Genomic DNA, 25453 nt, shown 5'->3' with positions numbered 1-25453 from the left:
CCGGTGTTAACTCCACCTTCAGGTTTTCTTCTGCCTACATCCTCTGCAACGCCCATAAAATAAATTGGTTTAATAACAGAAAAGGGGGTGAAATATATCTTCAATGATATAAAGCTTTAAATGATACTGTTCTTTATAGTGTCTGCAATAAAGTATCAGGAGACACACGCAGGAACGTTTCATGAAATGTAGTGCATTTCTCAACAATGGGCAAATATTTAAAATGCATTTTATTTTCCTTTTACAAGAAATAAAAGCAAACAGGAAATTAGATGTTGGGAAAGGGGTGGGGAAAGCTGTATATAAAGATGCATCCTCTGGCTTCATCAAAAAATATTTACAGTTGAAAATAATATCCATACAAAACATGCCACATATAATAAAAATGATCATTTATTCATCGTCCCTAGAAGTCTCTGCTGTACAGATGCACACCTTTTTTTAAAAAGTTGTTTAGGTTTAAAAAACAAACAATTTGAGCAATCTTAAATTATAAGATAGGCAGAGAATTTAAATTAAGAATTCAGAGAAGGTAAAAATCATTGAGCCTAAAATCCAGTGAGGGGCATTGTATTGAATGTCTTCCCTTCGAGTAGAAACATACCAAAATATATTTATATATATATATATCACTGCCTCATGATCTACCACTTTAGAGAAGTACTCTGTTCATACTGAGAGTGCAATCCATTATCTGGTAAATACGGGATTAAATTTGAGTATTACATAACATACATTAGGCCAAGCAAACATTTCACGATATATATATATATATCTCAACACATTCACTTCTATAGGGAGGATCTGAAAAATGGAAAATAGAAAAAGCAAAAACACTAAAACAGTACTACCCTAAGGAACTTGAATTTTTCCATTCATAGATTATACTTATCCAATTGAGACCAACTAAGGGAAAAGTTTTGGTAATCAACAAGCAGTAGCATAAATAAAAACAAAACGAGAACATTACATAAATACACAAATGCTATGCACCATTGTACTGCTTTTATGCAAGTGATTTTACATCTAATCATCATGATCCTCCACGCGGATCCGTTAGCAAACAACGTCCTAATTACTTTGGCTTCTCATTCCAATTGACTGGAGAAAACCAAACTCGTCTTTGAAAGCTTAAAAATCACTAATAGAAAAAACAGGTAAATGCAAAAAACACTCTGGTTCATAAACATAAAGATATTAGTTTGCCATTTTACATATATTTATATACATACATCTTTATCTTCATGATAAAATGATATCCAGTGGTTGAAATTTACATCAATTTTTATTTCTCTACACTTGAATTTATTGATTAAAAATGTTTTGGATAAAGTTTGCTGCCCCCCAATGTGGGTTTCTCACACACACACACACACACGCGCACGCACGCACACACACGCACTTGCATTTTTAATTCTGTGAGGTCTTAGGTTAAGGGGAAGAGGATACCGCATAACGTGGGATATCGGGAGTTTCAGTAAAGCCCCCTTACTTAAATATTTAATTTTGTCGTTCATTTTTACATCTTTTTTTTTTCTTTTTTATACAAAGAACTGACAACAAATGCCCTTTTTAAAACGAGTCTTCCACTGCCAGCTGCCGACCTCAAGAAGACTCGACCACCACTAGAAAAAAAGCACAAAGGAACGCAGACACACGCTGGGCCCCGGCAGAGAAGACTCTCTACAGTAAAGTTCTACAACAGTCCACTCTGTGGTAGAGAGAGCGAGGTGGGCCAGGTCTCAGGTGGAGGAGTGGAGAGGCTGCGGAATTACTGGAACACAACTAAAACATGAATGGAGCGGGACACAAGTGGAGGATCTGCGGGTGAAGCGCCCAGCACGCATTTCCTTCATTTGGGGCGGTGTGTGTGTGTGTGTGTGTGTGTGTGTGTGTGTGTGTGTGTGTGTGTGTGTGTGTGTGTGTGTGTGTGTGTGTGTGTGTGTGTGTGTGTGTGTGTGTGTGTGTGTGTGTCAGGTAAGACAGAGCATGACCCTGAAACTGAGGGGCCCACCCGCTTACACCCATAACTCCACGTGGAAGCAACTCATTGTAAGGTGGGTGTCATTGTGCTTTCACACCTCAAAGCCTGGACGTCCGATGCATAAATAGAAAGAGCAGGTTGTGGGAAAAAAAAAATACAAATTCAAGATGTCTATCTGGTAGCATATAGGACCCCTGAAAGCTTGCTTGATTGTGAACTTAATGCAATAATCTTATCAAAACGGTCATATAATTTCTCTGTATAAATAATTCATGGATAATATGTTGGCTCATTATTGTAAATAGTCATCATCAGCATAGAGTAGATAAGAGCAAACCGGCTGCTATAGTTTCCCTGCTTGTCCGAGAGGCCCTCCGACCTGCCCCTCCCCTCCCACAGTAGCAGTTAACAGTTTGTTTAGTTTTATACAAAGCAGTCACTTCCCAATAAAATGGATGAGGTAGACTGGGTCCAAACTAACCCACCGTTAGACTCCAAACGGGTCAATAGTATATCAATAGCATATCAACTTACATCTTATCCATCGATCGCATGCAGCTCTACAGAGAGCCGCAACAGGATTGTCTAGCCAATACCCACGGTGTCTTCATTGATGTCTTGATGGGAAAAGTGTCTCATGTTTTATTCATTTCAATAATCCCAGGAGTAGGAAGGAGAGGGGAGGTGGTAAGGGGGAATAGGTCCGACTTAAAACATAAAAAAAACATTAGTTCATTCTTAGTACTTGAAGATGGCTTTTTGTCGTGTAACTTCCAGCAGTCTGACCGAGCTTCGCACTACTAGAGACAGAACAGTAGGGTCAGAGTCATTTGGTAAATATTGAGGATTTTCTTGCAGCGATTTTCAAGAGCTTATTGAGATTGAGCAGTAGAAAGGTGCAGGGTGGTGTCGCGAGGGGGTTGTGGGTTGGGATCTGGGTTTGGCAGAGGAAGGGGTCATCCTCCTAGTCCCAGCTGACCGTCCTAGCATCAGGCTTGTGTTAGTGGAGGTGGTCGGTTGCTTGAACAGTTAATGCTTTCCAAACCTTTGGCTACGGGTGTCAACACTTGGGTACCACCATGTCTCTCACAACAGCTTATGCTCTGGCTATTCCAAGGCTTTGGCGCAGCAGTGTTCTGGCACCAATGAGAGTGCACTGCTCTCCCTCCATCTTTATCTCTCTCCTCCCCCATCAATTCATCCACTTTCGGCAATTCCAGGCTCCGCAATGGCAGGGGATCTTGTGCTGATCGTCCTCAAAGTCGAACTGATAGTCGTAGGTCAACTGAAACACAAGGAGGGGGACGAGTTAAAACCCACCGTCTGGTCGCCACTGGACATGGTGGGGGAGCAGTTGGAGGTGGTCAGGCTTTTACGGATACTTCGGGTGGTGGTTGTTATGTAGGTCTGTGTTCCATACGTGCATCTTTGCGTTGTAATAAGAGGGGATTTTGGATCGACTTTTTGTCTATAACTTAAAGCCTGATTCATTTGCAGTGTGTAACAGAACCACCTCAGTGTGTTAATATAGCGAGTTGAAGTCAGTCTGGCCCTCAGCAGACCGGTACTGATGAATGTATTCAGTGAAATGATTAGACTGTACATGGCCAGAGAAATAGAGTCATGTCACCTCTTCTCCTTTGGGGATCCGGCGACTGGAGATGATGATGATCTTGTCCTCTCGGTCAAAGGTCACCACCTCTGCCACACAGTTGGGTGCACACGAGTGATTTGCGTAGCTGCAGAAAAAAAAACAAGGGAAACACACATCAAGAGTCCGATATGTATCCCGGGGTTTCATTATAGGACGGTCCTCATTCTTTTGTTCATAAAGATTTATTTTTGCATTTCTATACTTTATGATAGAGAGAGATGGACAGGAAGGTATGGGAGAGAGAGGGTAGAACATGCAGCAAAGGACCACTGACAGGAATAGAACCCGGGTTGTGATCGGGACTGAGCCTTAAATGGTACACTCTACCCGATGAGCCACCGGCTCATCAGACGTCCGTCCTTGTGGAGCGAGGATTCCTCCCACCAGCTCTCTCAGACCCACTCACCGTGCTGGTCCGCCGGTCAGCGTGGCGTCGATCACTTGCTCGTTGTTGATGCGGAACATGTAGATGCCACGGTTCTGCAACACAAGTGGTGAAGGGATCAATGAGGGCAGCGCGAGACGCCGCTGCCTGCCTGGAGGCTCCATCGCCCATACGGGTCCTTTGATCACAACTGAAGCAGTCAGAAGGCTTTAAACGACGTAGGCGTTTACATTGACCGTGAAACGGCAAATCAAGAAAAACAAATCATTGAGGATAACCGTTAAATGTGGAAGGTCAAATAAAAAAATATAAAATAAAGATAAAATAAAAAGTACTTAGTTGTGTAACATCTTATCCTAGCTATCTTTGTTGCATACGGGGAACGGGGTAACGGTTAATGGTTGTTAGTGCTTGGCACTTGGTCCTATGAACATCCTTACTGTACCAACAGCGATACTCGTTTCTCTTTCTTCTGACGAATGTACGTAATGTATGCAAGTCGTTTTGGATAAAAGCGTCTGCTAAAGGACACTCAGAGCCGGCGGGCGTGAGGGGTACCTGCTCCTCGTAGATCTTCTCCCGGCGATTGGCCACCTCGTTGCGGATCACCGTGCCGATGTACTCGATCACCATGGTGTGCTTCTCCAGGTCTTTGGCGGCATACAGCCCCAGGCCCTGGATGCGTGAGCGCGCCAGGTACACGTTGTTCTTCCACTCCGTCTTCAGCCGGCGGTACTGGGACGACTTGGAGTGGACGAACTGTTTGCTGTAGGGCGTGTTGGTCTCGCCCGTGAAGGTGCTCTGGTAGGCCTTGGACATGCTGGTGCTGTTGAGGGTGTGTGGCCTGAGGAGGAAACAGCCATGGTTGGGTGGGTTCCCCGTGGATCGTTCATTATGGACTACGGCTCATATGGGGGGGCGGCATGTGGCTCGGGAGGTAGAGCGGGTAGGCTGGGAACCCGAAGGTTGCTAGTTCAATTCCCGGCTCCTCCTAGCCGAGTGTGGAGGTGTCCCTGAGAAAGACACCTCACCCTGAGTGCTCCTGACGAGCTGGCTGTCGCCCTGGGAGGTTGACTCAGCCGTCGGTCTGTGCATGAATGGGTGAATGTTATGCAATATTGGTAAGCGCTTTGAGGCGCTGTTTAAATGCAGTCCATTTTTATGGTGGGGGGGGGGGGGGGGGGGGGGGGGGGCTCACCTCTTGCAGTGGGTGGGGACCTTGGCTTCTGAGCGGGCGCAGCCACTCGGGTTGATCATGAGAGGGAGCTCCATGAGAGGGTGGCGACCGTAGCGGAACTGGTAGTTCTGACAGTTCTCCACTCCGGGCAGCTGAGCACAAGGGTTAAGACATGATCAACTCCTCTGAAACGCAGATGGTTCATACCATGGCAAAGGGTTCTCCAGTGATTCCCCTCCATGCATCCAGCATTGACACGGCAGGAGCTGTGCCACTTCTTCTATTATGCTGCAGACATCCGTTTTTGTGAAAGAAACAAATGATGCCAAGGCACCTTAAATGCCATTTATTTTCAAACCTATGAAAAAGGTTCCCCCTGCTACATTGTCATTGGATAAATATTTGGGGAAAATACATCTATAGAAGGATTAAAAAAAAAGATATTGTAGTTGGCATTAGCTCATGAAATACTTGAGACTAAATGTAGGTATTGCAACAAGGGACTGGATAATGGAAATTACCTGCATATTTGATACCCCTACAGCAGCAACACTGTTATAAAACCTAGAACATGGGATGGCTACAAAGTGCAGACTGAAAATCGGATGTCTGACAACAATAATCAGTGTTATGTCATATTTGGAAGCTCAATTTATTTCTCCCAAAAAAATCTAAACAGAAGTAACCATTTAAAGGGTTAATTATTTTTTTAAATCTTCCGGGTGGGCATGCACCCAGACCCGGAATTCACTGGTTGTATGAAACCATCGCTGTTGGTATTCATCAGCCTGCACACTTCAGCACTGTCGACACAGTGCAACACACACACACACACACACACACACACACACACACACACCTCAGCTGGAAGGTGTGTGTGTGTAGGGCAACACTGTTCTCTGTTCATCAACACACAAGCGGATATCTGCATCCCAGGTGAGGTGGTTCAAGGAGGATTCTTACCGACTCAGTGATGCGCATGACAGCGTGGATGGTGAGGCCGTACATCTCCTCTCCCTTCACCCGGTCGGCAAACAGCTTCAACATGGCCGATTCGTCCCGCAGCTTGGCCACCTGCTGAACCACTCGGTCCCAGATGCCTGTGAAGGAAAAAGACAAATGTAACATTTTTCAAGCCATGTACATTAAGGTAACAACTTTATAAAGTCCCTGCAGCAGTGGAAAACACATGAAAAAAAAATAGACGCCAAGGTAAATGCTAAAGTAAAGAAAAACAGAACAACGGTATACACAGTATAAAGGATATAGCAGCCCAGTACTCCACAGTACATTAAAGTATATAATGAAAGTGGCCCGTGCACGGTGCCGCCCTGGGGACTTACCCTCGGGCGTGGTGTCGCTGTAGTGCAGGTCCTCCATGCCATGCTCCAGGACGCGCACCTCGAAGAAGGGCCGGCTGTCCTGCTCGTTGACGCGGCAGCGGTAGCGGCAGCGCTTGTTGGGCACGCGCGTGCTCCAGTAGATGCGCGTGGCCTCATAGCCCACAGGGAAGATGGCGGTGGCGGAGTGGAAGTTGGCCATCTGGGAGGGCAGTAGCTGGCCCACCGAGTGGAAGATGAGGCCGCCCACGCGGAACAGGTGAAAGCGGTCGCCGCGCTGCAGGATGCTGGCGATCTGCTTGACCTCGTCGCGCTCGATGTAGACACGGCGGTACACCGAGAAGCTGCCCAGCTCCTCCTCGCTGGGGCCCTTCAGCTTGTGCTGCGTGCACAGCATGGTCTTGTCCTTGAAGAACATGCAGCGGGCCCGCGCGGCGCAGGCGAAGTGGTAGACGTTGGGGCAGCGGAGCCGGTTGCAGCTGCTGGTGGCGCCCGTCTTCTGGCAGTAGGCGCAGAGCGTGCGGAGGCCCCGGCGCAGCGCCACCTCCACGTTGATGAGGGCGCCGCCCTGCGTCTCGTACACCTCCGTGGACCACAGGGCGCAGTTGAGGTGCACCCACAGGTCCACGTCGATGTTGAGCAGTCGCGCCGGGCCGTCGGTTGCGCCGTCGCCCTCCTCGTGGCAGAAGCAGCACTTGCGCTTGTCCCGCGGCAGCCGGTCGGGCCGCAGGGCCACGCGCAGCCGCTCCATCAGCTCCGACACCTCGCGGTGGTTCTCCTTCTTGGAGCCGCCCTTGCGGATGGTGATGACGAGCTGGAGCCGCTTCCAGCGCACGCCCTTCCACTTCTTCGGCCGCGGCTGCACCGCCACCTCGTCCGGGGAGTAGGGCCGCCGTTGCTTCGCCGGCGTGGCCACCTCCACCTCCATGGCGTGCTCGGGCGAGGCGCTGGGGGTCTGGGCGGGCTTGTCAGGGCCAGTGGGCTCCTCTTTAGGGGCCGGAGGGTCTTCCCTGGTAGCGGTGGGGTCAGGGGCCGTGCAGTCAGCAGGGTCAGCAGGGGCTTCGCCAGCGGAAGAAGCCTCAGCGGCTTCAGGACATTCAGATTCAGGCTTCTCAGCAGAGTCGGCGGGCGGGGCCACGGCCTCCGGCTCCGGCTCCGCCTTGATCTGAACCGCCGCGAGGGGGGCGGAGGGCGGCTTGGTGTCCACCGCAGCCTCCTCCTCCTCCACAGGGGCGAGCTCCGACGGGGGCGGGGGAGGTGAGGGGGAAGGGGGCGGAGACTCCTCCACCGGTATGACGGGCAGGTGGCGTACGTCCAGGTCGTTGACGTTGGTGGTGTAACAGTGCTGCGCTGGTTTGTCCTGATGCTGAGAGAACTCCTGTGGCACACACCGGGGTAGAGGTCAGACTGGAGCTCCAGAGAACATCAGAGAAAGGCCTCGGACCTACACAGTGAACCGATGATTGTGTCTGACCTGCTTAATGAGGGCGAGGACGTCCACCTGTTTCTTGAGCGTACACCCTGGTAGCGTCACGTCAAACTGCCTCAGCCAGTCGTCCTGGCTCACCGAGGGCCCGTCGTGTGTACCGCCATCGCCTAAAGAAACACAACAAGGGCAGACTTGAACTTGGACGTAACAGTTGTAACGACGTGAAGGGGAGTGGGTGTGGGACACGGGAGCTTTGTGTACCTGGCTGTTCGGGGGCATTACCTGGCCCGGCGGCTCCAGGTGTTCCCGGGCTTGGAGGGAAGGTCACCTCGTAGGACCCGGGCATCCTGATGTGAAGCAGCTGGGCCATGGCCACCATCATGTGGTTCAGGTTCTACAACACAAGAGCGGCAGTGGTCAGATTAAATTAATGTCTGTGGGGAGAATGTGCTGAAGTGGGCCGGGGGGGGGGGCTACCTTGGCTGCGGCGGAGGACAGCATGAAAGTGACGGAGACCTCGTTGTTTTTGGAGCTGTCCCAGTTGTTTGATGTGGAAACAGCCTTGCTGTCAGTGGCCTCGAATGGCTTGTTCTCAGGGAAAACTATGTGAAGAAACATGAAAGAGATAAAACAGTCAACTCACCGGCATTTTGATCCAAGTCTTCACTTAAGCCTCAGGATTAATCAAATGCCTTTTAACCCATCGAAATGCAACTAAAACAAATGACTCGTGTGACGGAATGTCGGACTAACAATAAACACTTTAATAATGGACACCCTGGCCCCACCCCGGTTTCAAGCTGTATCAGGACCAATTATACTTTATTGGGAGAACCGTGCCCATTTTGGGAAGACATAAAATTCCATTAAAAACAGATCTAGGGGCTATATCTTGATAGAATTGCATGGAATCAACGCGTCTTCAAACGTGTCCTGAGGTATGCTGGTGCTGGGGTTTCTCTCTGCCCGTACCTGGGATAGCGCTGCGCGGGGTGAGGGGGATGATGGGGGATATGGCCCGCTCCGTCTCCTCCTCTTTGGGCTCCCGGAGACAGGGGAAGCGGGCCATGGCATCGCCCAGGGCGCTTTCCGGGGACGAGGCCTGGACGATGCTCTCCGAGGCGTCCTCATCGTCGCTCTCCATCCTGAGGTGGGAGACACCACAGGCGTTATACTGAGGGGGTCCGAGCACGGCGAGCGGCCTAGTGGGCGCCAACGATGTGGTGAGCAGATGCTTTTTACAGTTAAACCAGGGAATCTTGTGTTTAGGTTTACAAAGGCTAAAGTCTGAATGCCGGTCTTGTGCATCCCACTGTAGCTTCTCTGGATAAGTCCCACAACCAGACCTGGGATTTTGTAACTTTAGGAGCAAGGTCAGTTGGCCTGCAGCGAGTACGTTTATAAAAAAACTAAAGTGATTTGGATTGGTCTGTTCAGTAGACCAATCCATTTTGACAAGCATTAATGCCTATTTAATAAACAATTTCTATCAAAATAATAATTTGTTATTCATACTAAGACTTTAGATTGCTAATCTAAAGTCTGATGGTAGATTCATATTTGTTTCAACCGATCATGTAACTGGAGGCAGATCTTTACGCACATCATTGGCTATTAATAGTGAACACAAACTTGTCCAGAACTAGTCAACAGTAAAACTGTTTCTTCAAATCAGTCTTCGAAAGGTTTTAAATCAACACTGTGTAGACTGGCCAATACAAGTATTAGAATCCCTCTCTAAAAGCAAAGCATCCATTCGAAAAGGGATTGCCCTTCTGTGATATATATCCTTAAGGAAACTGAAAGACTAAGCATGATTCTTAGTTTTGGGTTTGCAGCCCAGACACTGCGGCGGCGTTGTGCTATAACATAGTAGGACTGCTGGGTCCCAGAGGGCTCTGAAGGGGAGAGCGTGGCCCTGAGAGGGACACAAGCTTTACCAACCTGATGTCCTCGTTCTGGTTGTGCGGTGGAGTTGGGAGAGCAGCCAGGATGTCCACGCTCTTCACCTCTTGACTGACGGGATCTATCGAGACACATTATGTATAATGTCAATGACACTGGAACGACAGCGACACGTTGTACATGGTTCTAAAACAAATAGTGGACGTCATGTGCATTGGCCAAGATGACCGTACCCATAGTGTCTTCGGTGGTCTCGGTCTGCTTCCGAGTGTCGGACAGCTCCTCCCCCGCAGTGACCCCATTGGGCAGCTTGTGCTGCACCGATGGTGGTGGCGTCGGGGGGAGCGAGGATGGAGGCGTGGGGGGGTTGCTGAGATTACTCTGTAAAAAGAGAAAGAAACATTTATTAGAGGATCTCACAGTACCATTATGCTGATGATAGACTTACGATACATCTGGTGTACGACGGAACGTCTCTCACATAGTCCGGGGTCTCTTGTGAACTAAAATGTCTCTGTAGTACACGATTGACCCTGAAGTACACCAATGTCTCTGATTTGCGACGGTGTCTGTGTACTATGGTGCCTTTGGTGTAATATGGTGTGCTACGGTGCCTCCTGTGTGCTACGGTGTCTCCTGTGTACTATGGTGTCTCCTGTGTACCATGGTGTCTCCTGTGTACCATGGTGTCTCCTGTGTGCTACGGTGTCTCCTGTGTGCTACGGTGTCTCATGTGTACTATGGTGTCTCCTGTGTGCTACGGTGTCTCCTGTGTGCTACGGTGTCTCCTGTGTACTATGGTGTCTCCGGTGTGCTACGCAGTCTCCGTTATGCTATGGTTTTACCTTGGTGAGCAGCTGTGAGTAGTAGTCGGGGATGTTGTCCAACACTGCGTTTCCAAAAGAGCCTTTGAGGGGTGCTTTACCATTGGCCGAGCTGCTGCCGAAGGGGGCGAACAGGTCAAGGCTGGCGGTAATGGAGGGCTCCATGAGAGGCAGTAGAGAGAGGCCCTGAAGGGGGACAATCGTTAGTCAATCAGTTACATACAGGCCAATAAAGTAAGCCATTTATAGAAAGCCATTTCCATCACTCCACGCACCTGTTTCAGTTGTTTCATTAGGGCTTCAGCACTCTTTCCAACATCCTCTTTTTTGTTCTTCTTCCGAGGGTTGGGCCCTCGCTCCCCACCCGGCTTACTGGTACGTTTGGCCTTGGCCAGGGGAGTCTTTTTAGTGATGGACTGCAGGTCCTGGAACATACAAAAGAACCATCATTATTATTATTATACAATCCTCCCTACCAACAAGATACAAGTGAAAACTACCACCCTACAGGTTGTTGTGTTGAGCTCACCTCCATGTTGCGCGGTGTTCCCTGTAGTTTCTGCTCCAGCATGGCCAGCTTGCTGTTGATGTGGCCGTTGATCTCGTTGTGAATCCCTTCGGAGGGCCTCTGGGCTGCCACGTGAAGGTTCTTGGTTCTCAGGAGTTTCTGGAGTAGCTGCTGTCCTGTTTCCGATCTGCCCAGCGTGGCCGGGTCCCCGCCCATGTTCTCTGCGTTGATGAAGCCAGAAGTGTTGCCACAGTTCATGAGCTCCAGAGCGGCCTCTCTCTTTATCGCCCCGGGGTTGGCGGCAGCTGGTGAAGCGCTGTCACACTGCATCTCCCTGGGCTCCTGCTTGATGTTCTGGAGAGTCATCCGGCACAGGGCCCCCTCCCTGGAGCCGGGTTGAGGGCCAAGGACCGCTGAAGCCTTTGGCTGGAGATGCTGCTGAAGACGCTCCTCCTGCTGTGGCCCGTTGAGAGGAACCAAGGGGGTCTGGGATGTGTCATTGGCAGAGGAGTGAGGCTCTGCCTTTAGCCCTGGGTAATGATGGGGGCTCTTAGCGCCAGAAGACCTGAGTGGGGAAACTCTGATTTGGTTGTAAGGACTCCCTCTGCCAGCTCCGCCTTCAGCTTGTGACGGGGAAGGAACGTGGGTGGAGTGCGGCGTCCCGGGAGTGGCGGGGCTACTGTCCATCCTCTGGAAAGAGGGTCCTCTTGGAGAACCTGCTTGGGACGGGGAACCCGGCATTCTGCCCGCCGTGGCGACCATGTGCGCTTGCTGCTGTTGATGATTAGGAGTGGGCGGACACATCCCCAGCGCCTGAGCCATGACGTGGCGCGGTGGGTCTCCAGGGGAGCTGGGGAGGGATTGGTGTGGAGACATAGGCCTCACCAAACGACTCGGGTCCATTGGCAACCGCACCATCGGCATCTGACCCCGGATCAACTGCTGCATCATCTGCCCCACTTGTTGCGGCTGCTGTTGCTGCCCTGGGACCATCATCCCCTGCAGGATCTGAGGAGGCATCCCAGGCTGCTGTCCCAACACACTTGGCTGTTGAGGACCCACCGCTCCTGGTTTACCCACAGCAGCAAACTGCATCGGCTGTCCGTCCGGACCCGACATCCGCTGCTCCCCTTGGTGGACATGGCCCGGTATGATCTGAGGCCTCATCTGACCTGGCTGGCCCTGGGCCATGGACATCCTCATCATCTGGCCCTGCTGCTGCTGCTGTAGCTGACGCTGGGCGATCATGGCATGGATATGTTGGATCTGCTGGTTCGGGGGGAGGTTACGGAGCTGGGGATTCTGAGCGATGATGGCCTGGATGTTGATGGGCATGCGGATCTGTCCTGGGGGAGCCCCCGGTCTCTGGACCATCATGCCAGGCTGCTGTGCCCTCATCATGCCCATCATGGCCTGTTGTTTCTGCTGCTGCGCCATGAGGGCCTGTTGCTGGGGACTGGGATGACCCATCAGAGCTGGCTGCGGCTGCATCTGACCCGGGTTCTGGCCCATGACATTCTGGACCTGGCCAATTCCTTCATGCTGCAGGGTGCCGGGATCTTGGGACTGCTGCGGGACATTCTGAACCGCATGCTGCTGCTGTTGTTGCTGTTGTTGTTGCTGCTGCTGCTGTGAAGTTGAGACATCCATCTGCTGCCGCTCCTGCTTGATGGTGACCAAAGCAGACTGGGGTTGACCATGAGGAGCCATGCCGGTGGGTTGGTTCTGAAGTGTATAAGATGGATTTTGCTGCTGCTGCTGTTGTTGCTGCTGCTGTGCCAATTCCATATGTTGTTCCCCTGTAGAGCCTTGTTGAACCATTGGACTGGCAGTAGGAGGCCCACTCTGCTGTATTGGGGTTCTGGGAGCTGGGGTGAGGATTGCTCTTTCTTTAAGGCCTGGGTTCTGTGGGTCTGGTTGGAAGGCCTGTTGCAGACCCTCTGCACCGCCCTGTTGCTGAGGAGTAATGCTTCCTGCAGAAGGGGAGGAGCACATTTGCGGCGTTGAAGGTTGGGAGGTCCTCTGATCTTGGTTTGGTTGATTCATGAGGCCTTGTGACTGCTGTCTGTGTGCCATTAGTTGCTGCTGCTGCTGCTGCATCTGCTGCTGAGATATCATTCGCTGGGCTAAGATGTTTTGCTGTTGTAGAGTAAGCTGGGCCTGTGGACCCCTGATGCCAGGGTGACCGGGAGCCACAACCATTCCTTGCGGACCCATCATTAACTGAGGTCTCTGCTGCTGCTGCTGCTGCTGCTGCTGCTGCTGCTGCTGCTGCTGCTGCTGCTGCTGCTGCTGCTGCTGCTGCTGAGATGGTCCGTCGGACTGATTCACCATGATCCCAGGCTGAGCTGACATCATGCCCGGAGGCTGATTCATGGGCACCATGTTCTGGGGCAGCTGCGGGATTGGCTGGCCCCCAACCATTCCCTGGGGAACTGGCCCCATGCCCTGCTGGTTGGCCTGGTCCACTGGCATCCCTTGTTGAATGTTTGGCTGTTGAGCCATGAGCTGGTTCCCCATAATCCCAGGTTGTGCCTGTGGCATCATACCGGGTTGCTGACCTGGATGGGGCATGACCCCGGGCTGTGGCCCTGGGTGTGCCATTTGGTGCTGGCCCATCATTGCCTGTTGCTGCTGGAGTTTAGCCATCTGCATCCGATGTTGCAGTTGTCTTTCTTGGAGGAGCCGAGGGTCGGCGCCCTGCATTCCAGGCCCCTGGGGGAAATAGCCTGCAGGGGCGCCTGGGGGCCCCGGGGGCCTGGGGCCAAGGACTCCAGGGTTCTGGGGTTGAGCCCCTGCCATGAAGGTCTGCCCCTGGGGCATCATGCCAGGAGGCTGGCCCATCATCATCTGGCCAGGCATCTTGGAGAGCATGTGAGAAGGGGCCAGTGCAGATGGGCCTGGCTTCAATAAACCAGCGCCCTGCTGGTGTTGCTGCTGTTTGCTTTTGTACTCGGCGATGAGGTTAGTGTGCTCCTTCTGTTGCTTGCGGACCTAGAAGACAATGTTTGATAAATTGTATTTAAAAAGTGACATGTTTCTAGACAATCAAACCTTCCGGAATATACATTTATTATAAAAGGACTATTACTGAGACAATAGTTGGTTTGAATGTGCACATGGGCCACTGGCTGAAAGGTCAAGTGTTTAGCCCACTCCAACTCTTAATACCTGGTCAAGCTGCTTCTGGATCTTGCTCTGTTCTTCAGTCACCAGTTTGAGTTTCTCTGCATCGGCCTCTGCAAACTCCCTCCCAGCCTTCTTGGCCGTGCGCTGCTTGGCACAGAGGGCCTTGCGGGACTTCCGGTGAGCGCCAATCTGTTCTTCTAAGAACTTCAACTGCATCTGGAGCAGCTGCTGCGTGTGAAGGAGCCACTCCTCGTACTGGTGCTGCTCGGCATCATCTGAAAAGGGCCATAGCATTAACATGACACGTTCCGATTTCTCCGTCATAGTGCCCATTCAGAACATGGTGGGGAGAGGAGACCAACTTACTGATTATTCCTTGAGTAAACTGCGGGGGATTGGGTCTTGTCTGGAGAGGCGTACTGGTTTCTCCCTCCTAGAAAACACAATAAATATATATTAGAATACATCCAACACAAAAGGAACCATTTCTATTTTATGCTCATTTGAGACTTACCTTGGATGATCCTGGGACAGCCTGCCCAAGTTGATCGGCTCCTGGGGCAGAGGCCAACCTCTGGGCCAGCAGAGACACTTGTTGTCTGAGGAAAAACCAAAACCAAAAAGATATCTATGATTAGATGAAGACAGGGCTTAAGATCTGCATTCTACCACCTGAAAAACATCGCACGACTCCGACCCTCACTCTCAGACTCAGTTACCGAAACCCTGATCCACTGCTTCATCTCTACCCGCCTGGAATACTGCAATGCCATACTCACCGGTCTCCCCTCTAAAACCCTGGACAGACTGCAATATGTGCAGAACTCAGCTGCCAGGGTCTTAACTGGCATTAAGCCCTGGCTGCAAATCACCCCCACCCTGATGCAGCTCCACTGGTTACCATGTCAAGTTCCGCATTAAATTCACAATTCTATTACTCACATACAAGTCCCTTCACGCTCTGACCTCCTCCACCCCTACACCCCACTGCGGTCCCTCAGGTCCTCTGACAATGAACACCTGGCAATTCCCCTCACGAGACCTTTGGGGATAGGGCCTTTTGCGTTTCTGCCCCCACTCTGTGGGGTCAGCTGTGGTCAAAGCTGTGAAATCTAATCTTACACTTTCAAAAGACAAACTTGTTTCAAGAAGAAACAATTCAACACATAAAGTACCTGTTAATCCCAGGTGGGACACCAAGTGGATCTTGTGCCAACACTCTCTTGATGCCCTTTAGAGCCACCATCTTGGCTTTTGCAATGGGATCCATATTGTCATCTGTAGCAAATGTATCCAAATCTACGGGGCCAAACAGAATGCATGGTAAGAAAATACATAAATATAGGTCATATAATAAATTGGCTCAGATGCCATATAATAAATTGTGTTAGATGCCAAGACTACATGAACTCTACATGAAATACCTTTGTTTGGGAAGAAGTTATTGGCCATGGAGGGCTGTTTGCCCATCTGGGGTTGCTGTTGTGGTTGGTGATTCATCCCAGGATGCATGCCCCCAGGCTGACCCATCCTCATCATGGCCTGCTGTTGAGCCATGTGAGGTGGAGGAGTCATTCCCGGTCCCATGAATCTCTGCTGCTGGTGTTGGGGCTGCATGGCGTGCATTGGGCGTGGACCCATTCCCGGCTGGCCCATCATGACTTGGGGAGGTGGGCGGTGGTGCTGCTGCTGAAGCATCAAGGCGCCAGGAGGGGCCTGTGGGTTAGGCTGTTGACTGGGCATGCCCTGCATGTGGCTGGGCATGCCTCCCTGGTGCATGGAGCTTAGCTGCTGCTGCTGATGTTGCTGTTGTTGCTGCTGCTGCTGCTGCTTTTGCTGCTCCTTCTTCTCATGCTCCAGTAGATCCTGTATGAGAAGAGGCAACTCCCCATCTAAAGAGCTCTCTACCTTGGCCATATCTACAGAAGGAGAGGTGTGACCCCCGACATCGGGCAGCCCCAGTGGGTCAGCCCCCAGGTCTGGGTGTGGGGTGGACGGAGGGAACGAGAGGGGATCGCCTTGACCCGGGAGAGGGTAGGATATTCCCCCTAAGCGAACAGAGCTGAGAGAGGCAGATTGAGCCTGCGGTTGTGTTTGCTTGCCTGATGCACCAGTTCCACCCAGTAACATGGATACGGCCTCTCCCATCTCGTCTTTGATAACCATCTGTCCGTCCTGAAGCTGTGGAATTAGGCCTCTGTCCTCCAGTTTGATTTTGGAGGTGCTGGCCGTCTCTGAGGGGGGAGCGTGAAGAGCTGTTGTGGCTGACGTATCTGAAATCTGTCCAGGCTCCAACTTGGGTTTCTGCTCCACCTTGATGTCAGCAGAGCCAGAGGCAGTAGGCGCTTCGCTCTCTGCCTCCACCAAGCGGAGCTGGTCCGAGAACACGTCCTTTGGGTCTCCTTGGTCTAGCTCAGGGTCAGTGTAGGCCAGCAGATCAAACTCGTCACTGTTCAGCAGATCGTCAAGATGTGGGTCATTGGTTTCTAGATTGTCAAGGTTACCCAGGTCATCATCTCCTTTGTCAGGATCCAGGTCGAGAGCCAAGTCATCGTCCTCCACACCTCCATCCCCAGGGGCGTCCGAAAGTCCCTCCAGGTCAGGTTCAGGCAGGTCGACGCTCGGGTCAACCTGAGGCCCTATGCTAGGCTGTGGAGGATGATGCTGCTGCTGCTGCTGTTGTTGCTGCTGTTGTTGCTGAGGTTGTTGCTGCTGTTGCTGTGATCCAGGATGGTTGGACGAGTGAGTGATTGTTTGTGGCTGATGCTGGCCTTGTTGCGTTGCAGGGCAGGTAGGCATCAACATCGATAGGCCTCCCTGCTGTAGGCCCATCTGTGAGTCGTCGGCCCTGTCGACTTGCATGTTATGTTGCTGAACATAAGGTGCTGCGAGGTCCTGTTGGGGGGGACAGAGACGTGGTCTGGCCTGTTGCCCTCTGAGCATGAAATGGGGTCCAAGCGGCAACCTCTGAGCGTTGTGCCTTAACTCAATGAACTGCGGTGGGGGTCCCTGCCCCATTGGCTGCATGGCCTCTCCGGGCCCAGCCACCATGCCGCGGGGGTTCACCATTCCCTGCATGGCCTGCATATTGACAGCAGGGTTGAGGTGATGCCGGGGGAGCATTGACTCCATGCCAGGCTGTGGGAACCTCCGGGGGGCGGATGCCTGACCCTGCCACTGTGGAGGGAACGGTGGACGGCCATACATGGCTTGAGGGTTGCCGGGTCCGGGTGGTCTGGACAAAACAAAAAAAAGTGTAGAAATCTTTAGATATAAATTGGGATTCAAATGGGGATGAACAGTGAATCATTTAAAAGTAATTTTCAGTTTTCATACAAAAAGCATGCAGATCAGAGATAATAGGTGAACAATGTTATTCACTACCAAGTAACCAATTACTGGAAGCAAAGTTTCCACATATTAGAAAGCATTGAACAAGTCCCCATTAACCCAACTGCATGTACTGAACAAGTGTCACTGTACCTCATTGCATTGGGATCCAAAACACCAGGGGTTTCCAGAGCTTGTGGGCAGAGGAGCTTTTCCTCCATGCCCCCAATACCCATTGGCATCTTCCTGACCATAGCAGCCTGGGGTCCGGATATAGCAGCAGCAACACGGTCCTTCAGAAGAGTTGGTCGATTTGTTAACCAAAGCACCAAAGCCTGACGGCTGCAACACAACTGATTCTATTGTTCCATGTGTTTAACTTGTTGTATTACCTGTGGATAAGGTGGTGGAGCCTTGTGGGACTGTGGGACTGCCATGTCTCCTCCATGCCAGCCAGCGGTGGGGTTGCTGGAGGGAGCAGCAGCCTGCTTCACGTGCCGCACGCCCCTTAGGACTTGTTGCTTGATTAAGAAATCTCTCAGTTTCTGCCGCTGGAGGTCAAAACACAAACAATGGTTTAGAACATAACCTAGAACTAGGCATGCCACCATTATACATTTTTATGGCAAGATAATACTCCAAGGGAAAAATCACAGTTTGACGATTATTATGCATTAATTTATCAAAACTGTTAACACTTTGTTGGCTTTGGTTTTCAACAGTTGCTTCCTTTTGAAGAAGAAGTAATTAGCACTGAATAATACACAGCTCCCCTCAAACACTAATTTCACTCTTGTGACATGAAGCATGTAACACATCCGCAAAGCATTTTGAGCTGGTGCACCAATGTTATGACTCAGTTTCCCTGTGATGGCAACCTTAATAAAATGTTGAACTCAGGTCTCAGAAAAAGAATGCACCATAATGTCCCATGTTTTAAGATTGAGAACAGAAACATCTGTGTAGCTAAGCCTTTACCGTTACAAACCAAGTGGTTTTAAACCACGGTTAACAGTGAAGTTGGTTAATCGCTGCATCCCAACCTGCAACTGATGGGCGGGAATATTTTCCACACTAGCATGCTGTGTAGAAACCTGTCGATGCTTCTCCAACTCGGATGGGCTGAGGCCCACCAACGCAGGGTCCAGCACCTCTGGCATGTCTTGGCTCACGGGCATCGCTGGTGGCTGGGACGATTCCGGAGGGCGGACAGATGTTGGGTCATGGGACCCGGAAGAAAGCCTCGGGTTGAAACCATCTGCTGCCATGGCTTGCTGCTGGACATGCTGCTGCACCTGGAGTTGAGGCTGGCTCATCTGAGCCTGCTGCTGCTGGGTCATCTGAGCCTGCTGCTGCTGGCTCATCTGAGCCTGCTGCTGCTGGGTCATCTGAGCCTGCTGCTGCTGGGTCATCTGAGCCTGCTGCTGCTGGGTCATCTGATAGGTAGAGGTGCTGAGGCTGCGGTTAAAAGGAGGGGGTGCCGAGGTGTTTCCGGAGATAGGATCCCCGTTGGGGTTGGAGGTGGGAGAGGCAGGAGGCGGCTGGTTATGGTGAGGTGAACCTCTGTAGCTCGGCGCTCCGTCGGGGGCGGCGGAGGCGGGCCGCGGGGGTTTGTGGAGGGCGGCAAAAGGGTCTCTAGATTGTGGCCGAGATGGCGGTCGGGAGTAAGGGTCGGGAGACTGGAAGCGATTGGTGCCAGGAGACTGGACTGAGAAGGTATCGTTTGACAATCCCCCGGGGGTCAGGGGTGACGGGGCGCTGCCTTGGGACTGAGGGCTTGACGGCACTCTGGGGCAGGTCTCATGTTGTGCCACAGCGTGCCTTTGGGGCACAGGGGAGCAGCCGTCTCCTGAATGAGGTCTTGGAGTGAGGGGAGGCTGGCCGTAGGGGTCAGAGAAGGGGTTGGAGGGAGACTGCCTGTAGGCCTCTGAATTGGGGGAAGCTCCAGGATGGAGTGGCCCGCCTTCCCCTTGGTGCATCCGTGGCATCATCGGGGCCTTAAACAAACCATCACTGGACTCCAGAATTCCTGCAGGAGAGCCCGTGGCCAAATCGATCCGCCCCATTGTGGAGGAGCGGGGTGAAGGTGCATTCATATCAGCCCGGTACTGCCCCGGGCCCGAAGGTGAGGAGGCCATCGCCGAAGGGGAGGAAGATGAGCCATATTCCGGGCGGCCCATCCCCTGCTGGCATCGGAAGGGATCCCCATAGTGGGGGGTGTGCGGAGGAGAGAAGAGCGGCTCCCCGGGTCCACCAGCCCTTGAATGAGGACTTTGTGGAGGTCCTAAGGACTCCAGAGAGCCTTGTTGCATCTGAAGCTGTTGACTCTGCTGCTGATGTTGTTGTTGCTGCTGCTGCTGCTGCAGCTGCAGCTGCTGATGCTGCTGCAATTGCGATCTAAAATAGGGATCTACCTGCTGGGCCCGCCGGGGAGTGCCAGGGGTCCCTGGTTGCATGTCGAAGGGGCCAGGTGCCGGCCGTCCCTGAGGTGGACCGTGCGGGCCAGGAGGAGGATAACCTGAGGAGTGGGCCTGCGAGGGGCTTGTCCCAGCCTGGGAGAAGGGGGTGGGGGGCTGGGAGTGGGCACGCGGGGACTGAGGAGGCAGCTTGGCAAACGGATCTGTCCGGATCTCGGCAGAGCTCGGGGTCTTTGAGGGTCCGTCCGGAAAAAAGGCTGAAGAGCCGTGGCTTGGAGGGAAAGGAAAGGGGCTCTCCGCGGAGCTGGGCTGGGACGGGGTGGAGACGGAGCCCGAGGGGGGAGGGATCTGGAGGTGAAGACTTGGCCGCTCGCCCTTCACTCGCCCTGGTTCTGTCTTGATTGGCCGGCACACCTGGCTCTCCGCCTGCTTTATGGAGCAACGAGTGAGAGTTCAGAGAACAAGCGAGCAAACATTGTCCATGAGTAGCATGCGTGCTGCTTATTGTTTCTATCAGTGGTCGGCTGTACCGTACCTTCTGTGCCTTATTGATGCGCTGAGATGCTCGGTTATCTTTGGCCTTTTGCTATAAGACAAAACCAACAACAAGGTCAAGCAGCCAAAAGAGTTGGAAACATTAACTACATATGATCTTCAATGGTCATATTTCGAATCACGTAGAGGGGAATTGAGAATTGAAGAAAAATACCCTCCTTTAAATAAAACACCATGACTTTATTTAAATTTTCCTACCCAACTGTAAAACACTACTACTGTACCACCCTGAAGGGTTAATGACATCAGCTTTCTCTTAACAGTGGATATTACCATTTGTCATGTAAACTATTTCCAAAACAATTCTCATCAGGATGAGGGGATGAATTTCCTATCTGCATAATTTGTCACACTCATTCCATAATTATTTACTGGTACAATAGCTAGGAATAGGAAAGGGAAGTCCAGGGCCCCATGCTAGAGCTGCTGCCCCCGCGACCCCACCCAAGTTAACGGTTGAAGATGAGATGACGAATAGCTAGATAACCGTTCTGGGAAATGACCACCTACCAGAAATGGAACCTTGTCAGCCGCAGAGACCTTCCTCCAGATCTTCATGATCTGTTTGCAGCGACTCGCCCAGTCTGCGGCGGAATTAAAGGACACAAAGCTGGGGTGATCCATCGTTCTACAGAAGCATCGTCCTTTGGCTACTGCTTTAAGCAGAGCCCCCCCCCAGCAGTCCCTTATTCCAGCTCACCTGGGTAGTCCTGCTTGAGCGTGGGGAAGTTGGTGTTGGCGTAGAGCACAGGGGAGATGGTGGACAGCTCCCCCAGCTCCTCGTCCTTCTCCCAGCGCTGCAGGCTGCGCTGGTTGTAGGAAAGCCCGTCGCCCTCTACCTCGGTGGGGGTGGGTGGCGTGGAAGGGGTGGCCGGAGTAGAGGGAGTGGCCCAGGGGCTTTCCTCTCCACCGTCTGGACTGAAGAGCCCTCCACGGTCCCTAGTGACAATAGTCATAGACACAGATTAGGGAGGATTATTTTAAGGATGAGGATCCAATGTCTTTTTTATGATAAACACGTGGAAGTTTAAGGAGTAATATGTACCGCATGTCAAAGAATGGAGACTGGGCAAGGCCAGGGAAGGTGTCCATCACTCCAGCTGAGGGCAGGGAACCTGGGAGATTTCAAAAACCAAGTTCAAACTTAAAACTCCCAAAATGGAAACAATCTTAGTTTTATTTGACATAAATAGATAAATACATTCTTAGTGAAATATCATCATTTACTAGGGATAATAATATCAAAATGATAAATCAATCAAATAAATACATTTTGTTAAAATAACACATTCTTAGGGTTTGTGGTGTAATACTGTATTGCATTGCTATGCACACCTGAGAGGAGAGGTCTCTGTTGCAACGAGTTGCGGTTGAGCTCTCCTTTACTGCCCTCTAAGATGGGCTTCATGCCCTCCAGAGTGGAGCCATCGGACACCCCCAGCACCCTGCGGAAGAACTGCTCCGAATCTTGGCTCTCCATGCCTTGTGGAAGACCTGGCGCATGAAACAAACGTTATTCCCAGTGGAGACGACCACGTTCTCAAAGACTTCCAACAGCTTCACCAAGACACCAATGTAAACCCTACTCACCGTCACTTTTCTCTGCATCGGAGCAGTGAGGATCAGAGGAGGCCTGGTCCTTCACCGATGAGGAAGGCGTAGAAACTCCTGGAAAGACATGGTAGTTAAATGCTAATCCTCACTCCCGTGGTTATAAACGCCATGCCTGGATAGACGGCTGCCGGCAGAAGCCTCACTCACTTGCTCCCTCTCCCTGAGTCAGGGGTGTGTCCACCACCTCGTGCTTGAGAGGCAGAGTCGCCTCTGTCATCCCATCCTGGGCTTCAGCTGAGGGGGAAACCAAATAAAAAGATCACCAACGTCAGCGCCAGCCGTTTGACACAACTCAAATTGACGGACGCACCCTTGATTACGTCAAGTAATAATTAGGGGCACTTACCCTCTTCGACTGGAGGTATGAGGCCAGGTAAGGCTGGCTCAGGGGGTCGAGAAGGGCACATTCCTGGCCTCTGGACCGGGGGTATCACCACCGCCTTCTTACTCATGTCAATGAGTGTCTTACCAAAGAACGCCTCCTGTTACAGCAAAGATGTGGAGGTGAGCGCTGGGTTGTGTGACAACAGATAGGCAGAGAGACAGAGAGCAGAGAACGTACCTGGAGATACGCAGGGAACATGTCCTCCAGTTTGCTCTTCTTTCTCCCCCGGCGTTTCTTCTGCTCCTCGCCCTCGGCAGGCTTGGGGTCCATGATGTTGTCTGTGTCCGGATGGGGACCTGCAGGAGCATGAGGACATTGAGAGGAGCCCGTCTGATGGGTCAATATTTACAACAAGCCCTCTCGTTTAGGTCACCCACCCTCTTCGATAGTTCTTTCCAATGGCTGTCCATCTAAAGTGGTCTCTCCAGCCAGCTGGGCGAAGAATCCTTTCTTGATCCTTGTGTGACATTTTCTCTGCCGCACCATGAAGCCCCCGATCCCTGAAAGAAAAGGCGAGTGAGTGATATCGGAGCACGGCACCCAGTAGCATACAGCCGGTATATAATTGTAGTAAACAGTGTATTGATTGTACTGGGGGCTCACCAGGTCGGTAGGGTTTCCTCTTCCTTTTCTTGCCGTCCTCCGTCTCCTCTGTGCCTCCCTTGATTCCGTCACAGTAGCCCAGGCCCTCACCACTGCCCTCCGCTCCCAGCTCTCTCTCGGGGGTCCCTGGTGGCTCCATCTTAGTCTCACAGTCCATCGGCTCCCCTAATATAGACGGTGGGGAAGAAAAAAGAAAAAGGAACTTGATAAGGGGCGAGTTCACAAAATGGAAGATACTCATAGAGATGGGATTATAATACTTTGTCTGTTTTGTTGCTATTGTGTCTTTATGTTTTGGGTTTTCTTATAGATGAAAGCAGAGCGCCGACCTTTGCCCTCGTCGCCGTCGCCGCCGCCGTCGCCCTCTTTGAGCTCCAGGCCGTCTCCGCCGTCCCCACAGAGGCCTCCGAGGCGGGAGCGCCGCTGCCTCCTCTTGTGCAATGGGGACATGGAGATGCTGCGCAGCAGGGACATGCCCGACTCCGTCAGCCACACGCCCTCCAGTCGGTAGAACTGGGGCTCTGGAGAGACACCGGGTGGACACGGCGTTACATTTGTATTTAAAGGAATTTTCCAAAGCGACTTCCAACCATTCATGCACACAGTCAAACCCGAGAGCGGAGTCGACCACGCAGGGCGACAGCCAGCTCGTCAGGACCAGTGAGGGTCCATTGGTCTAAACTAGAAACCGGAAGGTTGCTAGTTTGGTCCCCGGGTTGACTGGTAACCGGAAGGAGGAGGAGGGGACCAAACTAGCAACCTTCCGGTTACCAACCAGTCAACCCGCTCTACCGCCTGAGCTACGGATGACATCAACTGAAATAAGCACACGTACTCAACGTTCCAACATTCGTGTGACCAACTCACCTGGCTCCTTGATCTTTATGGAGGCCATGATGGCCGACTCCACCACTACAGAAATTAAAGAAACAATGGTATAGAGGTGAGGGGAGATTATGTTGTTGGCACGATGTGCACAAATCATTCAAGTCTTTCCCCCCCTCCCCCATGTATACACATCCGCGGTGCAGGTGCAGCCACTTACCTACGGGCTTGGGAACGTAGGGAGTGCAGGAAGTGCACGCAAAGCCCTCGTCAGAGGCTTGCTCTACCTCGTCCTCCGTGTACAGACTCTCACACACTGCATGGACCCATCTGTACGAGGGAACACATCCGTCTCAACATATTACAATTTCATACAATAAGGACGCATTCCCCGCCCCTCTTCACATGGGGCGGTTTGTTGAGCCGTGGCTCCGTCTGCACTGTGTTTTAATGGGGTGCCCACCGGTCGCAGTGCTGACACTGCAGCAGAAGCTCCTCCTCCATGAAGTTCTCCCGGCAGACGGGGCAGGTGACCAGGCTGGCACAGGGGCCGCAGTGGGTGTAGTTGTTCTGCCACTCGCAGTGGAACCCGGGGGAGTGGGAGGCGCACTGCACGCAGCTCACACACCTGCGGCCAGATGCAAACCACATGTTTATTATTACGACGGGTGCCGACGCAAAAAAAATGTGCAGGAACCACAGTTGGGGGGGGGGGGGGGGGGGGGGGGTTGGGACACATTTTCCACATTTGTTGCCCTAGACAACGGAGAACGAAAACTGGGCCGTTGATGCGGCTATGGCTTACATGATTTACATAATATTCAAATGAACATGCGTTCATTTCCATTTGTCCTGAATCAAAGGAGCCAGTGAGAGGGTTTGTTGTGCCCTTACCATTTACACTTCCAGCCACCCTTGGGGACCGTGTGCAGGGGCGGGTCCAGGCAGTAGGTGTGGTAGCTGACGTCGCAGTCGTCGCATAGCAGCAGGCGCGAGGGGTCCGAGGCCTTCCCACACACCTCGCACACGATGCACTCCAAGCAGCGCCAGCCCTTACGAAGCATCATCTTGGTGATCTGGAGGGGAGTGTTTGAAGGTTTGTGTGATTGAGTGAGAGAGTGAATGATATCAGTGATGAGAGTGAGAGATATCAGTGATATCAGTGATAAGAGTGAGAGAGTGAGTGATACCTTGCTGTTTACGCAGTATGGATGGTAACACTGAGCACACTGAGCACAGGCCAACAGCTGTCCCTCGGCTCCCTTCCCAAAACTGCCACACACGACACACATGTCCTGGGAAGGAATAAGGACCACAGGAAACGGGGCGGAGGGAGAAGATAACATTTGTGTTACAAACCACATCTTCAGTTCACGATCTTTCACATAA

At 51.8% G+C, this 25453-nt stretch overlaps 1 protein-coding gene across 4 annotated transcripts in view; it reads right to left on the bottom strand.

Annotated features, from left to right (window-relative positions):
* Positions 1–213: 213 nt before the first annotated feature.
* kmt2d (lysine (K)-specific methyltransferase 2D) overlaps positions 214–25453 on the bottom strand; it is a 31835-nt gene continuing 6595 nt past the window's right edge. For 2 of the 4 annotated variants that reach the window (XM_079740914.1, XM_079740915.1), the window contains exons 15-55: positions 25255–25359; positions 24959–25140; positions 24528–24692; positions 24285–24394; positions 24107–24151; positions 23569–23760; positions 23240–23404; positions 23014–23136; positions 22814–22932; positions 22598–22733; positions 22399–22485; positions 22228–22305; positions 21973–22131; positions 21683–21752; positions 21338–21576; positions 21148–21221; positions 20618–20668; positions 18709–20511; positions 18058–18216; positions 17819–17958; positions 15760–17570; positions 15511–15634; positions 14850–14934; positions 14702–14768; positions 14378–14610; positions 11228–14200; positions 10974–11123; positions 10720–10884; positions 10108–10255; positions 9914–9995; positions 8942–9114; positions 8447–8571; positions 8231–8363; positions 8015–8136; positions 6544–7918; positions 6164–6300; positions 5222–5352; positions 4582–4867; positions 4045–4118; positions 3615–3723; positions 214–3269 (exon numbers count right to left, since the gene is read on the bottom strand). In XM_079740914.1, coding sequence (XP_079597040.1) covers positions 3177–3269; positions 3615–3723; positions 4045–4118; positions 4582–4867; positions 5222–5352; positions 6164–6300; positions 6544–7918; positions 8015–8136; positions 8231–8363; positions 8447–8571; positions 8942–9114; positions 9914–9995; positions 10108–10255; positions 10720–10884; positions 10974–11123; positions 11228–14200; positions 14378–14610; positions 14702–14768; positions 14850–14934; positions 15511–15634; positions 15760–17570; positions 17819–17958; positions 18058–18216; positions 18709–20511; positions 20618–20668; positions 21148–21221; positions 21338–21576; positions 21683–21752; positions 21973–22131; positions 22228–22305; positions 22399–22485; positions 22598–22733; positions 22814–22932; positions 23014–23136; positions 23240–23404; positions 23569–23760; positions 24107–24151; positions 24285–24394; positions 24528–24692; positions 24959–25140; positions 25255–25359 — 12798 coding nt within the window. In that variant the 3' untranslated portion in view covers positions 214–3176. The remainder of the gene's footprint in view (positions 3270–3614; positions 3724–4044; positions 4119–4581; positions 4868–5221; positions 5353–6163; positions 6301–6543; positions 7919–8014; positions 8137–8230; positions 8364–8446; positions 8572–8941; positions 9115–9913; positions 9996–10107; positions 10256–10719; positions 10885–10973; positions 11124–11227; positions 14201–14377; positions 14611–14701; positions 14769–14849; positions 14935–15510; positions 15635–15759; positions 17571–17818; positions 17959–18057; positions 18217–18708; positions 20512–20617; positions 20669–21147; positions 21222–21337; positions 21577–21682; positions 21753–21972; positions 22132–22227; positions 22306–22398; positions 22486–22597; positions 22734–22813; positions 22933–23013; positions 23137–23239; positions 23405–23568; positions 23761–24106; positions 24152–24284; positions 24395–24527; positions 24693–24958; positions 25141–25254; positions 25360–25453) is intronic. The other 2 variants (XM_079740917.1, XM_079740916.1) reach the window with 2 other exon arrangements.

The sequence above is a fragment of the Pollachius pollachius genome (genome assembly GCF_949987615.1).
Source record: "Pollachius pollachius genome assembly, chromosome: 8".
Lineage (NCBI taxonomy): Eukaryota > Metazoa > Chordata > Actinopteri > Gadiformes > Gadidae > Pollachius > Pollachius pollachius.
This window is presented reverse-complemented; position numbering and strand designations above follow the sequence as displayed.